This window comes from Nematolebias whitei, chromosome 21 (genome assembly GCF_014905685.2).
Source record: "Nematolebias whitei isolate Nwh7 chromosome 21, NemWhi1, whole genome shotgun sequence".
NCBI classification, from domain to species: domain Eukaryota; kingdom Metazoa; phylum Chordata; class Actinopteri; order Cyprinodontiformes; family Rivulidae; genus Nematolebias; species Nematolebias whitei.
In genome coordinates, this window is record NC_056518.1 from 14118747 (window position 1) to 14132995 (window position 14249).

At 40.2% G+C, this 14249-nt stretch overlaps 1 protein-coding gene across 1 annotated transcript; it reads right to left on the reverse strand.

The window, feature by feature from the left end:
• Positions 1-228: 228 nt before the first annotated feature.
• marc1 (mitochondrial amidoxime reducing component 1) lies at positions 229-9982 on the reverse strand. The gene is made up of 7 exons (XM_037694562.1): positions 9677-9982; positions 7076-7246; positions 5131-5293; positions 4884-5027; positions 3862-3923; positions 3660-3731; positions 229-471 (listed from the first exon to the last, which is right to left on the reverse strand). The coding sequence occupies exons 1-7, from the start codon at positions 9922-9924 to the stop codon at positions 345-347; spliced, it is 987 nt and encodes a 328-aa protein (XP_037550490.1). The 5' UTR covers positions 9925-9982; the 3' UTR covers positions 229-344.
• Between the last annotated feature and the right edge of the window lie 4267 nt (positions 9983-14249).

The window sequence follows — 14249 nt, forward strand, 5'->3', positions numbered from 1 at the left end:
AAAGACTAGCACCACAGAATAACACACCCACCACCAGTCGGTTCTCTGAAATAATATAGAGAGATTTTACAAATGCATTTAATTCATGTTTCTTTTGTGCACAGTGACAAACATGCAGCTCAGTGGAGAAAATTTGTTAAAGTACAAAACTACATATAACAATTTTCAACTACTGTGATGACTCACACTGAACGGTTTAGCTTTGTGTAACTGTAGCTCCACCTTGCTCTGATCTTTGTGCATGGTTCAAGTATGAGAAGCAGTTTTGTATGAATTTGTTAAGTGTGCTGATCTCAAAGATTCTTTTGTCATCTTGAACAAAAGGTCGTCTGCAACGCTGCTTATCAGCGGGTGATCTTGTAAACCTCATCTCCGACTTGCAGGATGCCCGTCTTCTTCACAGTGAGCAGCTGTCCAAACAGTGGAGCAGCTTTGTAGATGTGCTTCTCAGATGGTTTGCACATTCGATAACTGGAGAAAAATTTTCATCGGAAAGTGTGACGAAACCATTAAATACTTTGTCCCATCTAACATTCATGTAAAACAGAGATAATTTACTTTAATCTGTGCAGAGATAATACAAATAACTTTGTTGTAATTTTAGAATTAATAAAAAGAGGTTTACATATTAAAGTAATGAACACATTCAAAAAAAATGTGGCTTTTATTGCAAATAAACCCATAAATCCAGTGGACTGCGCTTTATTAAAGCAAAGGCAGGCAATGTTTTTGTGCATGTCTGTCTGTTAGTGAAATATCTCGTGTACCACTTGCATTGATTTAAATAAAATATTCAGGAAACAATCACTGGATATATATTTCTACAACTGCTGAACCGCTGCAGCCAGCTCAGTTCAAGATGGCCACTACAGCTAAGCAACATTAGCAAACACACACACACAAAAAGTAGAATTTATTTGACACCTCATAATATTGCAAGACTGCAAATTATGTTATTTTCCATGTTTGATCAAAATGACTACAACTCTGACAAACTGGCACCAGAAATTGTCCATTGGCTGCCTTGAATTCTAAAAGGTCAGCACAAGCTTTTTAAAACAACAACTCAGTTTACCTCTAGGTGCATCACTTAGAAATAAACTTCTTCATTTTTCACATAAACTGCTTTAACTTCCATGCTGCAAACTCAAATGACCTCACTCGTTGAATTATCAACACATTATTATTAATTTTATTGTCAAATTATCAATTGTCAAATACAGAATTAAATTCAAAATCTTACTTCTAATCTACAAAGCTCTCAACAACCTAGCTCCATCTTATACTGGCAAGAACATATGCAGACATGTTCCTGTTTTTAATTTTCTATACCGCCTTATTTATAATCAAGCTGGGATTTTTTTTATTTTTGCTACTTTTTCCTTTTGACTGTCCATTTGGTTGCCATTTTATGTTAATTTGTAAATAAATAAATAAAATCTGTATGCCTCTTATGATTGTCTATTGTTGTCATTGTTATCCACTGTTGTCATCATTCTTTGTTAAAATCAGGTCTCTCTTTCAAATGAGTCCCCGAGGCTCAATGGGATTAACCTGTATAAATAAAGGTTGAATGAATGAATATTCAAGATCTTATTGTTCCATATTTTCCTAACAGAGCACTTCACTCTCAGACTGCAGGCTGCTCGCTGTTCCTAGAGTTTCCAAAAGCAGAATGGGAGGAAGCTCTTTCAGTTATCAGGCTCCTCTCTTGTGAAACCAACTTCCAGTTTCAGTCCGTGAGGCTGACACATTGTCCATTGTGGGCTTAAGACTTTCCTTTTTGATAAATCCTACAGTTAGGGTTGGCTTGTCATGTTGCCTCAAGCTTAGATTAATGGAGGACAAATTGACCTAATTTCTGTCTTAACATGTGATTCTTGACCTGCCATTGTGTATCTGTTCCTCTCAAACCCAGCCAGCCAAAGCAGATGACCGCTTGTCCTGAGCCTGGTTCTGTTAAAGGTTTCTTCCTCGTGAGGAAGTTTTTCCTTTCCGCTGTCGCCTTCATGCTTGCTCAAGATGAGAATTCTGTGATGGAATTAATTTCAAAGCAGCCTGCTCCTCAGATGAATAGTGTTAACTTGTGTTTTATATATATTTATATTCAGTGCCCTAAGATGACTTCTGTTGTGACTTGGAGCTATATAAATAAACTGAATTGAATTATTACTCATCTGAGGATTAAAGAGGTAGTGGCACTTTGTGGCAGGTCTTTTCTCAGACTTCATTTATGAACATTTTGTAGAAAACTGTGGCGGTCCTTTAAAAATGACCCAGTGTTTGTTTAGCTTGTTCTTGGATACTGTATAAACCTGTCTGTAGATATAAATAGTCTGTTCTAGGGAAACCAAAAAAAGATTATCTAAAGTCTGCCAGAGTGCTCTGAGTGTCCGCTGCCATGGTTCACAGCATATGAACTGATTCAAGAGGACAATGGCACAAACATTTAAATTACAAAAATGACAGAATTGTCATTTGTGTTTTGTAAGGTCAGTTGGCTGCAGCAGCCATTTTGAATAGAGTTGACTCCAAAATGTAACTGGTTGTAGCTGTCCACCCAATGATTACTTTCTGTAAATTTCATTAAGGTTTGTCCAGTTTTGTTTTTTGTCTGTCTGGCTCTCGCTCGAGGTGGCTGCTCCTGCCTTCCCTCACGTTTTTCCTTCCTCCTGCTTCGCTATGTGTGAGTCTGAAGCGCCTGGTTCACATCTCCTGAACAAAAATTAAGATTATGGATCTGGTCACCTGGACTTTCAACGCTATCAACAACATTTTTTTCAACAAAACGACAGGGTCCTGGAGAACCCGCTTGTCTAGCTGAGACTCACGCTGTGGGGTACGTCATGGATCAGTGGGGAGTGTGGCAGCTGATGTGCCTCTCAGTCCCGTCTCAGGAGGATGCTGAAGAGGTTTATAGATTTGGATTTATGAAAGCAGGGACTCTGCTTTTCGGTGTGGCTGTTTTATCAACTATTGAAAAAGACATCGGCAGCAGTTTCAGCCATGACAAAGCTTCTGAGTCAGTATGAAGGTTTGGTTTATGCTGAGAGTACTCAAAATCAGCTGATTTACGAGCTAAACCATAAGGTGGCGGCGATTTATGAGAATCGCAGGCCACCTGTGGCTTCTGGGACTCGTCAGCGCGGTAGGATCGACCTTGAATGGAATCGGCCTTGAAGGAGGCTCATAACATGGATCAGTGGAATGGATTCCCACAAATCAGGCTATTTTAAACCAGAAAGTTCCAGATGAACTTGAGCCTGATGAAAAAATCTGTCTGCCTGAAGAAAATCAACAATCAAAGCTCATCTGAATCAGACTCCCTGTTGGCCTCGGAGACAAGCAGACCATCAAATTTCTCCTGGGTTATGGGTAACCATGGATAAAAGCTTCATCGATCACAACCCCCCGGCTGTATGTACATGTTCTCATTGTATCTCGGTGCAATGATTATTAAGCTTATTCTGATTCTGACTCAAAGGGTCTTGAAATATTTTGCTAAAAGACAGAGACACAAACACACAGACAAAAACCAAAATGGCTATGTTGTGGCAAATGGCACATGATGATACCGCTGGTCATTATTCATGTCTGGTTACTATGGTTACTAATTGTTAAATATCACTAAATAACCTCCCCTGCAGTTAAAATGTTACCTTTTCAGTGTGTCCAAAGGCTCTTTCCTGGTGATTGTACCCGTCTCTGGGTCAACTGTGGTTAAAACGCATCTGGAAAATACAGAAATAAAAAGAATTGCAGGCGAGTTTGCATTCAGTCGTATAAACTCAAGTTAATTAATGTTCCAGAAATCAGGATCCAAACAGCAGCAGCTGCTTCACTAAGCATCAACAGCGTTACCTTCCACACGACATTACACGCTGCAGCCTCACGCTGCCGATCTGGATCTCTTCCCAAGAGTCCTGAAAAACAGAAAACAGTTGGAGATAAAATTAGTCCCTGCTGTTCACAACAAGGGCAAGCTATTAGTCAGAAGTAAAGCACCGGATTATCATTTTATTTTTACAAGAGGAGCAAAAAATAAACTTGTTGAAACTGGTTTTTTTTTATAATTAGTACTAGTTCTAATATTCACATTCTTGTCTGAGCACTGATTTCTCTTAATCACTCACAACCTAAGGAAATATTGTTTTAGCCCATGTTTGTGTGTTGGCAAAATATCTCATGAACCAGCTAACTTACTTCAATGAAACTCATTAGCAGCACAACTGATTAACGTCTGGAGTCGATACAATGCAACATGGCTGTCGCAGCTAAGTGATCTTGAAAAAAAAATACAAAAATGACTTGAACTCTGTTTTGCAGATAAAATTTGGTGCGACGGTAGCCGACATCGTTTTCCTATTTCTGTTTGTAGTGTACTGATCACTGATTTGTTCCTAAAACTGAACCATTAACTGTTGGCGTCAACTATGTTTGTCTGTTAGCAAAATATGTCATGAACCACTTCATGGATTTGAATGAAACTCTTACAAAGTAAATATTAAAACTACCATCTACTGTAAAATTGTTTAACTTTTAGAGTTAACCCAATTTAAAATGGCTGCCACAGCTAATTTACCACAACTAGCACAAAATGCTTCTGACTCGCTCAGTTTTACAGCTACCGAGCTCCAGTTTGGTGTGGTAGCAGCTGAGGGTCACCCTCAATACATAGGTTGAGCACTAACTAATCTCACAATACTGAATGGGATTGTGCACAGCATCCAATTTAAAGTTTGACCAGAACCTTTTCGTTACAAGACGATCATTTAAAACTCCAGCATAACAGGGAGCCATCAGGCCTTTAACTCTTTACGCGACTAAAGGGCAGCAGAATAAATCCAGATGTGCTCTTTGTTGAGAAAGGCTGAACCACACACCTCATCAAAGGGTTCACAGTCACTTATTACAATGCTTGGACGGAAACGCTCCACGGTGACTTCCTTTTCCAGCTTGCTGCTGAGATCCTTAACAGAAGCTTCGGACAGCAGCATCACCGGTGCGATATCAGGGTACGCCACCTCCTGGATACATGAGGAGATTCATGCTTTCACTTGGAAGAAGCAGAGTGGAACATCAAGGCAGAAAAAAAAAGCAGCACATCCACATGAAGCAAAGATGTGGTACCTCAGACTTCGGGAAAAGAGGCTCCATCTCAGCTGGTCTCCTGGGCTTCATCTGAGGCTCAAAGTGCACCAAACGAAAAGTTTTCTCAGCCCCGAGAAAACTTGTGAACCAGTGAGATACGTTGTCCCCACAGTCTCTGCCTTGAACATCCATACTGAACACTCTGAAAGCAACAAGAAGCTTTACAGTCTAAAACCACAATTGGTTTAAAACTGGAAAAAACACGAGATTTAAGACAAAACGAGTGAACTGGCTGACGTTTCTCTAACTTTTTACGAGTACCATATCAAATACTAAGCTGTTTTTGTTTAGGCACATTGTTAGAGAAATAAGGCGTGTTGGTTAGGACTTAATTTGTAAACCAATCGATGCCAGAATGCAAATAGCGGGTGGGCGGTGCAGAAAATAAATTATGAAAGTAAATTGGACGGTCTTTTCAACATTTTGATTACCGTTACTTTGACAAATTAACACCGTTGTTTTGATACGTGATTAATGTGAATAATACACATCAAACATTTCTCTCATATTTTTTTTAACTGTAAGCTTTTGTATTTATTATGTGTGAAATGTTCACATTGCCTGTAGTAAGTCGGACCCCTTCAGGGTGGTAGTTGAACTCCACCAGGGCTGCCCGTTGTCACAGATTCTGTTCATAACTTTTATGGACAGAATTTCTTGGTGCAGCCATGGGGTGGAGGGTTTTCAGTTCGGTGGCCTCAGGATTCCTTCTCTGCTCTTTGCAGACGAGTGGTCCTGTTGGCACCATCATGTCGTGATCTCCAGCTCTCACTGGAGCAGTTTGCAGCAGAGTGTGAAGCGGTTGGGATGAGAATCAGCAACTCCAAATCTGAGGCCATGGTCCCCAGTCAGAAAAGAGTGGGCTGTTCTCTTCAGGTCAAGGGTGAGGTTCTGTCTCAAGTGGAGGAGTTCAAGTATCTCTGGGTTTTGTTCATGAGTGAGGGAAGAATGGAGCATGAGATTGACAGATGGATTGGTGCAGCGCCTGCAGTATTGTGGACTCTGTACCGGTTCGTTGTGGTGAAGAGGGAGCTGAGCTGTAAGGCAAATCTCTCTGTTAACCACTCGGTCTGTTCCTACCCTCACCTATGGTCATGAGCTCTGGGTAGTGACTGAAAGAATGACATCACAGATATAGGCAGTTGAAATGTTTCTTCCGCAGGGTAGCTGGACTCTCCCTTAGAGAAAGGGTGAGAAGTTCAGTTATTTGGGAGGGACTCAAGAGTAGAACCACTGCTCCACCCCATCGAGGAGCCAGTTGAGGTGGTTCAGGCATCTGGTAAGGATGTTTCCTGGGTGCCTCCCTAGGGAGGTGCTTTGGGCATGTCCAACTGGGAGGAGACCAGTGACAAGCTGGAGAGACTATGTCTTTGGTTGGTCTGGGAACTCCTTGGGGTTCTCCCAGAAGAGCTGGAAGAGGTGGCTGTGGAAAGAGATGCCTGGACCTCCTGCTCAAGCTGCTGCCCCCTCGACCCAACTTTGGAACAAGTGGAAGATGATGGATGGATGGATGGATGGATGGATGCAGTAGTTTTGACACATCAGCAGTTGTGCGTGCGCTCTGTAGAACTGTCTGGAGATGCTCCTGTGCGTAACGTGCACTGTCTGCAGGGTGCAACACTGAAGTTGTCGGATGAAGTCACTTCATCCCTGCTGCGTCTCTGCTGGGAAGGAGCGTGTGCACGTGCTGTGGCCAGAACATCCACTCCACAGACTGGGTCCACCTGACCGAGGACAACGTCTCCTCTTGTTGTGTTTTTAATAAATAATAAAAATGCATGATGACTTTGGACTTTTAGGGGCAGAGAAGAGTTGCCAGATCTGAGAAAACAGTTGCTGGAACGCACCCTGTCAAAATGAGAGAGTTCCCAGATCTTGTTCCGGCAGGATACGGCTCAAATAACGAATGTAAAGAATCAAAAACCTGCAGTTGACAATGGGGTTGTTGGGCTGATGGAAGGGAAACTTCAGCTCCTCCATATCTGGTCCATTCAAAACACCGCAACCTCCTTCGAAGGTCAGAGACACCAAGACCAGACGGGACTCCTGTCTGGCTGTCACCATGTTGCCTTCTTCATCCACCACCAGCCAGTGTCTGCAACCACAACACAAACAAAGGCAGCTTTTAAAATATCTGGTTGTATTTCTGCATGAGGGCTCTGAAGCCTGCTCTCTGAAGGTGCAACAAAAAGCCCACAAGTCTGGACCGACAGCATCTCACCCTGCTGGGACACGGACAGTGATTTTAGTTTATTCTTTTTTGTATTTGTTGTTTTAACTTGTTTTGCAGTTTGAGCTGAATGTAAGTGGACAAATCCTGAAATACAAGAGTTTACACATCCATTTCAATTCAGAAACCCAAATTAAAAGAGACACTGAATGCAATCCACACAGATTTATTTCCTCACGTCAGAGCAAACAAGCAAATCAATAAGCCACAACTAAAGTAAATTGAGTAAAGCAACTCTTTACATAAATGCACGTCTCACTTATGTCACATAACAATTTCCACATGTAAAGTTTGTATGGTTTTTCAATCAGAGTCCGAGTGCTAAGTGTTGCATAAAATAATCCAGATAAATTAAAAGTTTAGGACTTTCAGCTGGAAGCAGTAGAGAATGTTTAACAACCAGTCCAAAGTCCAAATAACTCTCCACAAGTACTCTTATATAATTAGACTAGCGGTTCTCAAATTGTTTAGCTTTTGCCCCAAATAACAATAGTAAAAACTAAATGCATCTACAAAAGTTTTGCTAAAGTGTCCTATTGACAATACAAACAGCTTAAACTCATTAAACTGCTTATTTATTTATTTATTTATTTATTTTTTTTACATTCATGACTATTTTTTTTTTATTTTTATGTTTTGTAACCATTTTTGTTAAAATATGCTTTTGGAGATCATTTTAAAATTTTGGTTTGTGCTTAGAGAGCACTTCAGGACCCCTAACTTGGAGTTTTGTGATCTACAGTGATGACCTGAACCCAAACTTCAATTCAATTCAGTTTTTTGCTATAGCGCCAAGTCACAACATCTCAGAGCACTGAACAGAAATATTCAAATACATAAAAAGTAAGTTGACATTATTTATCTGAAGAACAGACTGCTTTGAATTTATCTCCAACGCAGAACTCTCATTTTGAGCAAGCATGAAGGCGACAGTGGGAAGGAAAAACTCCCTCGTGAGGAAGAAACTTTTAGCAGAACCAGGCTCAGGACGAGCTTCAACCGGCTGGGTTTGAGAGGAACAGATACACAATGGCAGGTCAAGTATATTAGGGAGTGGTGGCGCAGAGGCTAGAGAAGGTGGGCCTGTGATTGGAAGATCGCCGGTTCACGCCCCGGTACCGACAACACACAAAAAATGTGGGTGGGGTAGGTGAAGCACCCACACTTGCCCCCACCCTCATTCACTCCACTCTGGGCCCATGAGCAAGGCCTTTAACCCCCATCTGCTCCCTAAACAGGTCTCTCTTGAAAATGAGTTCTCGTGGCTCAATGAGACTTCCTGGATAAATAAAAGGTTAAATAATAAAAAAAAGTATCACATTAAGAAATAGTATCAAATGAAAACTATTCAATTGTAACAATTAATTTTAAAAAATTAGGTCAATTTGTCCTCCAGTAGTCTAAGCATATAGCAGCATAACAAGGCAACCCTAACTATAGGATTTATCAAAAAGGAAAGTCTTAAGTCCAGTCTTAAAACTGGACAATGTGTCAGCCTCACGGACAGAAACTGGAAGTTTGTTCCACGAGAGAGGAGCCTGATAACTGAAGGATCTTCCTCCCATTCTGCTTTTGGAAACTCTAGGGACCGTGAGTAAACCTGCAGTCTGAGAGAGAAGTGCTCTGTTAGGAAAATATGGAACAATAAGATCTGTAATATAAGATGGAGCTAGGTTGTTGAGAGCTTTGTAGGTTAGAAGTAAGTTTTGGTTGTCAGCAGCAAACTGGTTGATCCACTCTGAGAATGAGCTATTTATAAGACTGAGCTGAATACAGCACCTCATACTGAAGAAGTCTTTCGGATGAAAATTGGGGTTTGTTTTGTTTTGTTTTCTTGAATGTCCAGAGGACCAGACTTAACTTTTTAGAGGTTAGAAGTAGGATTTTGAATTCAATTCTGGACTTGACAGGGGAACCAGTGGAGAGAAACTAAAACTGGAGAGATATGATCTCTCATTAAGACTCTGGCAGCAGAATTTTGGATCAACTTTTCTGCATCATTTTTAGATGTTTCTAATTTTAGCGAGAAGTGGAAGAAGGCGGTTCTGGTACCAGTGCTGTGGACCTCCTTTCAGATCAGGTGAGGACTGTGGATAGAAAAGGTGCGTCTTGTTGAATTTTGGAAAACATTATAAGATAAGAGTTCTCTTTAATGGAAAACACTCATGTATGTCAGAGGATTAAGTTTGAACGACTAATCCAAATTGCTCAAAAATGAACCAGCGACAACCACAGGTGAGGTCACCTATGGAAATTGCCTACAAAATAAATAAACTTTTTCAAAATGTTGCTCACCGATCCTCCAAGTTTCCAGACTTCAGCCCTAATTTCAGACATTCTGCGACACTCACAGGCACCGCTTTCCCAGACTTCAGGGGGTGAATGAGGAGCTGCGACACTACGCCCACACGAGCCGCTTTTTCTGGTTTCCGCATGTATTTATATCCGAGTCCAAATCCCAGAAGTGCAGCTCCGGCTGCGCCGATCAGAAGGGCCGCTTTTTTATTCTGGGCCAACGCGCTCGCAGCCTCCGTCACATCCATTTTGGAGCCTCGCACACTTTCTGAGACTCTGAACGTTTCATTAAAGAGACAGCCGCACGGGAGTGAGACGTTCACGGACACTCGGTCAGCAGCCACACGGCCCGCAGGGTTTTATCAATTTTTTTTAAATCACGCTAAGGCCACCGTACACTTTGATTTGATCGACTTCTCATTTAGCTAACAGAACTGCTAACAAATTACCGCCAGCTGTTGACCGCGTTTGGCCTCAAAATCAACTAAATTAATCGAAGCTGAGTAGCAGCGACCTCATCAACAGAGCTTACGCACAAAAAGTTGCGTACGCCATTTTCCACGCACAGGTCGGATGGATCAAAGCGAACCTGCGTGAAAGTGTGCGGGTCCACGGTATCAAAGTAGAAAGTACCGAAACTTATGTCAATACACCAAATTACGACTGCGTTTAGATTTCTGAACGATTTTAAATACAATGTTTATTTTTTTTCATTTATGAGTTCAATCTGAACAAGGAAATTGAACCATATTCAACCTATGGGGGAGTGGTGGCACAGAGGTTAGAGAAGGCGAGCCTGTGATTGGAAGGTCACCTGATCAACTCCCCGGACCGTCACCATCAAAATGTGGGTGGAAAAGATGAAACACTCACACCTGCCTCCACCCTCATTTGCCCCACCCTGGGCTCTGTAGCTCTGTGGTGAGGAAGGGAGCAGCCAATTGAAAAATATATATTCAACTTAAAAAATGTGTATACCACGCCTCAGACATGATCAAAACAACCTCACTACAATATAAACTGTAAAGTTTCTTTGTCACATGTCTGTGATCACACCCGTTAGGTGTACAGACAGATGAGGAGCACATGGATCATCTCATGGGCATTTTCATTCTCAGTGATGTATATAATCTGTAATAGACAATCTGTCGAAGTGAGTTGAATTTAAACAGCTGAAGTTTTTGCTAAAAGCTAATTCTAGCTAAAGTAAAACAACAACAAAAAAAAAATGTAGCTAAAAATTAAAATCAGATAAAACTAACTAAAAGTAAACAGCAGCGCAGGACTAAAAACTAAAAGTAGTCAGTCAACTTTATTTATAAAGCACATGTAGAACAGCAGCTGTTAACAAAGTGCTTAACAATAAAATCAATGGGAGTAATTTAATAGAAAAAAATAATGATAGTGAAAATTAATTACAATTAAACTTACTGCGCAGAAGTATCAAAACGATAGCTCAACGCTAAAAGTAGCAAAAGAGTAAAGTAAAACAGGTTAAATGAAATTAAGGTGCTGAATAGCTAATTATTTAACAAGATAATTGAGCAGAACAAAGCTGGAAAACGCCTTTTGCATGTTTTGAGCTGGTGCCAGAAGCTTAGAGACCGTGTTTCTTTAGCCATTCCCATCTTAAAAAACAAACGGAAATTGAATTTGATTTTAAAAAATCTTATTTGATCGTTGGCGTTTGTCTCAAAAAGTAGAAACTAAAATGCAGCTTAAACACTCTAGATGACGCAATTAAAACTTAGAGTGAACAGAAAGCGAAAGCTGTGTAAGAAGCTGCAGTAATATGTTCTGGATTGAAAAGTTACATTTAGCTAGAGAGCTAGCAGAGATGCTGTCACCTGTTTCAAATGGTAAAGGTGGCAGAGTTATCATTAATAGGAATATTACTGTATTTTCCGGCGTATAAGTCACAGGTTTTTTTGCATAGATTTGTCAGTCCTGCGACTTATACACCGAAGCAACATATATATATATTTTCCATTTTCGTAACGCAATTTTTGACTGATGCTTTAAAGTTTTATGAACGGTAACAATAAGTCCTCCCGTGCACGCTTGCTTCACTCAGCTGGTGCAGGCGGAGGAACGCTGGAGAGTTAGTGGCTCTGGCTGCGATGGATGGATGGATGGATGGTGCTGCACCGCCCAGGTGAAATTAAGCTGTTTTGACCATTAAATGCGACTTATACTTTGAAGCGATTTATATATGTTCTTTTCCTCTTCATGATGCTTTTTTTGACTGATGCGATTTATACTCCAAAGCGACTTATACGCTGGAAAATACGGTAATAGGAACCTCTTTTCCTTGCTTGCTGAAGAAGCAGACACCCTGTGGCTGTGATTGGTTCAACACTGTCAGCTTTCTCTGAATAGCAAACATTGGCTCAACCGCTCAGAAGATACTGTGCTCACAGGGTTTGAACCATTTCTCTTAAACTGCTACATAACTCTGTCAGAATCAGATACTGCAGTTCCTATGAAGATATTGTTTGATACAAGACTGTCTAAGTCCATATGTTTGCAGGTTGTTTCTTTCTGATGACGCTTTTATAAGGGATGTCTTAATCCAGGGGTGTGAAATGTCTTCTCATCACCTCAGAAAACCCCGGTTAAAAAAAAGGAGTTGATCTAATTCTAGGCAATACTCTTGCTGGTGAAGAGGTGTCTGACATACAGTAGTATCTGTAAAAAGGTCAAATCAGAAGGCTTTAATGTTAAAATATTCTTGTGTTGAAAACAGACAACATTGTAGCTGATTTGGTCAGACTTTGCAAATGATATGCAACATTGTGAAATGCCAACAATAATGGCAAATTATTTGTAAAACTGACTAGATTATAGACATTTTTGTTTTGGCTATGTTCACTTAGCTGTCGTTAGCTGCCTTGAACTGGACTCCTGAAGTTAATCAATTGCAGATGCACAACCAAGAAAATATCTTGCTAACAGACAAAGCTGACTTCAACATTTAATGTCAACATTTTGACCAGCATTATTGTATAATGTGTTGTGTTTTGAGTATGTGTTGGGAAAAAATGCCCAGCCATTACCACACCACATTTTAGCACAATATCATTAGAATTAAACTGAAAATAAACGTTTGTTGTTTTTAGGGTCAGTTTTCTGTGACAGCCATCTTAAGTTTGGTTGACGTCAAGAGTTTTAGTGCTAGATATACATGTGATGAATACTTTCTAAGAGTTTCATGGAAATGTGTCCTGTGGTTCGTGAATTTGAGGATGGGGGGGGTCTTAAAAACAGTGTTGGCTCTAGGAGTAAATGGCTTTTTTTTTTTTTTTTTTACCTTAGTATAAGTTAGTGGTGACTCTTGGCCATTATCACACCAAACTTTATCTCTGTGTAAAATTAAACTGTAGCCATTTTTGTCTTTTCTAAAGTTTATTAGCTGTAACATCCATCTCAAACCCAGCTGACACTTAAAGTTTATTATTCGTAGACGTGAACCCAAAGATTAATTTCTGAGAGTTTCATTGAAACCCACTGATTGACACACAGACATGGGCAAAATCATTGGTGCCTCTCATTTTCAGTTGTGGCATTAATAACAAAACACACAGGAGCCTCTTCCAGTTCAGAAAAGGCATGAAACAAACTTTCAAGTGTTTCAGAGTTTTCCCAAACACTTTACTGTATTTATCAAGTGGCGTGACGTCATAGCTGACCTTCTCTGAGGACCTATTTTTGTCTTTGACATAGATACTCAGGTCTGTGGCCAAAGTAGAAAACAGCAGATGCCATAGCTATAGGGGGTCAATACAAGGATCTGTCCAGTGGACACTCCTTCTGTTGCTCCTCTGTGCTCCATGTCTAATAGCTCAAGGCAGATTCAGAGGCACAGGACCAGTTCTCACAATCTGGTTCAGTATTGCAGTGTGGAGCAAAATCTGATAACGAGATACAGTTCCTTTGATATGAACATTTTTGTATTTGACTGTGTCAAAAACAATTTTTTTTTAATTTTGTCTTGATTAAATACCTTGCATTTATATAATACTACATTTTTAAAGTATTTTTTGAAGGGGTAGTCTGTTTTTGAAGTAATGTGTGAATGAAAAACACTGTAAAGTGCTTTGTATGGATGATTCAAAGATGTTTGGCCGCAGAAGCAGGAGATGAGTTTTGCACAGAACAAAGCTTCACCTATAAAGCACCTGGTATAGAAATAGTATGGTGGGATTGCATCATGATTACAGGAACTTCAGCACTCGGTGTCTGATGAGCCAAATTACAAAATATATATTTATTTATTTATTTAATATAATGATGCTTTCAAGCACAATAATGATACCTCGCCAAGGAATGAGTCACAAACAACAAACGGAGGAGTGCAGAAAAGTTAAGTCATTTTTGTTTTATTTATTTATTTTGCTGAAGGAAGCAAGACTTAGACGAGAGGTGAGACTATCTGTGAGCAGCAGTATGGTTTCATGCAGAGAAAGAGCACCGCAGATGCCATCTTTGCTTTGTGGATGCTGATGGAGAAGTACTGTAGAGGGTCAGAAAAAACTCCATTGTGTCTTTGAAAAAAAAAAAAAAAAAAAAAAAA

What these genes read in the sequence shown, in the direction of transcription:
- marc1 (XM_037694562.1), bottom strand. Translation starts at nt 9,924, where the DNA reads ATGGATGTGACGGAGGCTGCGAGCGCGTTGGCCCAGAATAAAAAAGCG. An exon ending in TCTGGAAACTTGGAGGATCG is followed by an intron (nt 7,247 to 9,676) that starts GTGAGCAACATT and finishes TTGTGGTTGCAG; the next exon opens with ACACTGGCTGGTGGTGGATG. An exon ending in AACCCCATTGTCAACTGCAG is followed by an intron (nt 5,294 to 7,075) that starts GTTTTTGATTCT and finishes TGTTGCTTTCAG; the next exon opens with AGTGTTCAGTATGGATGTTC.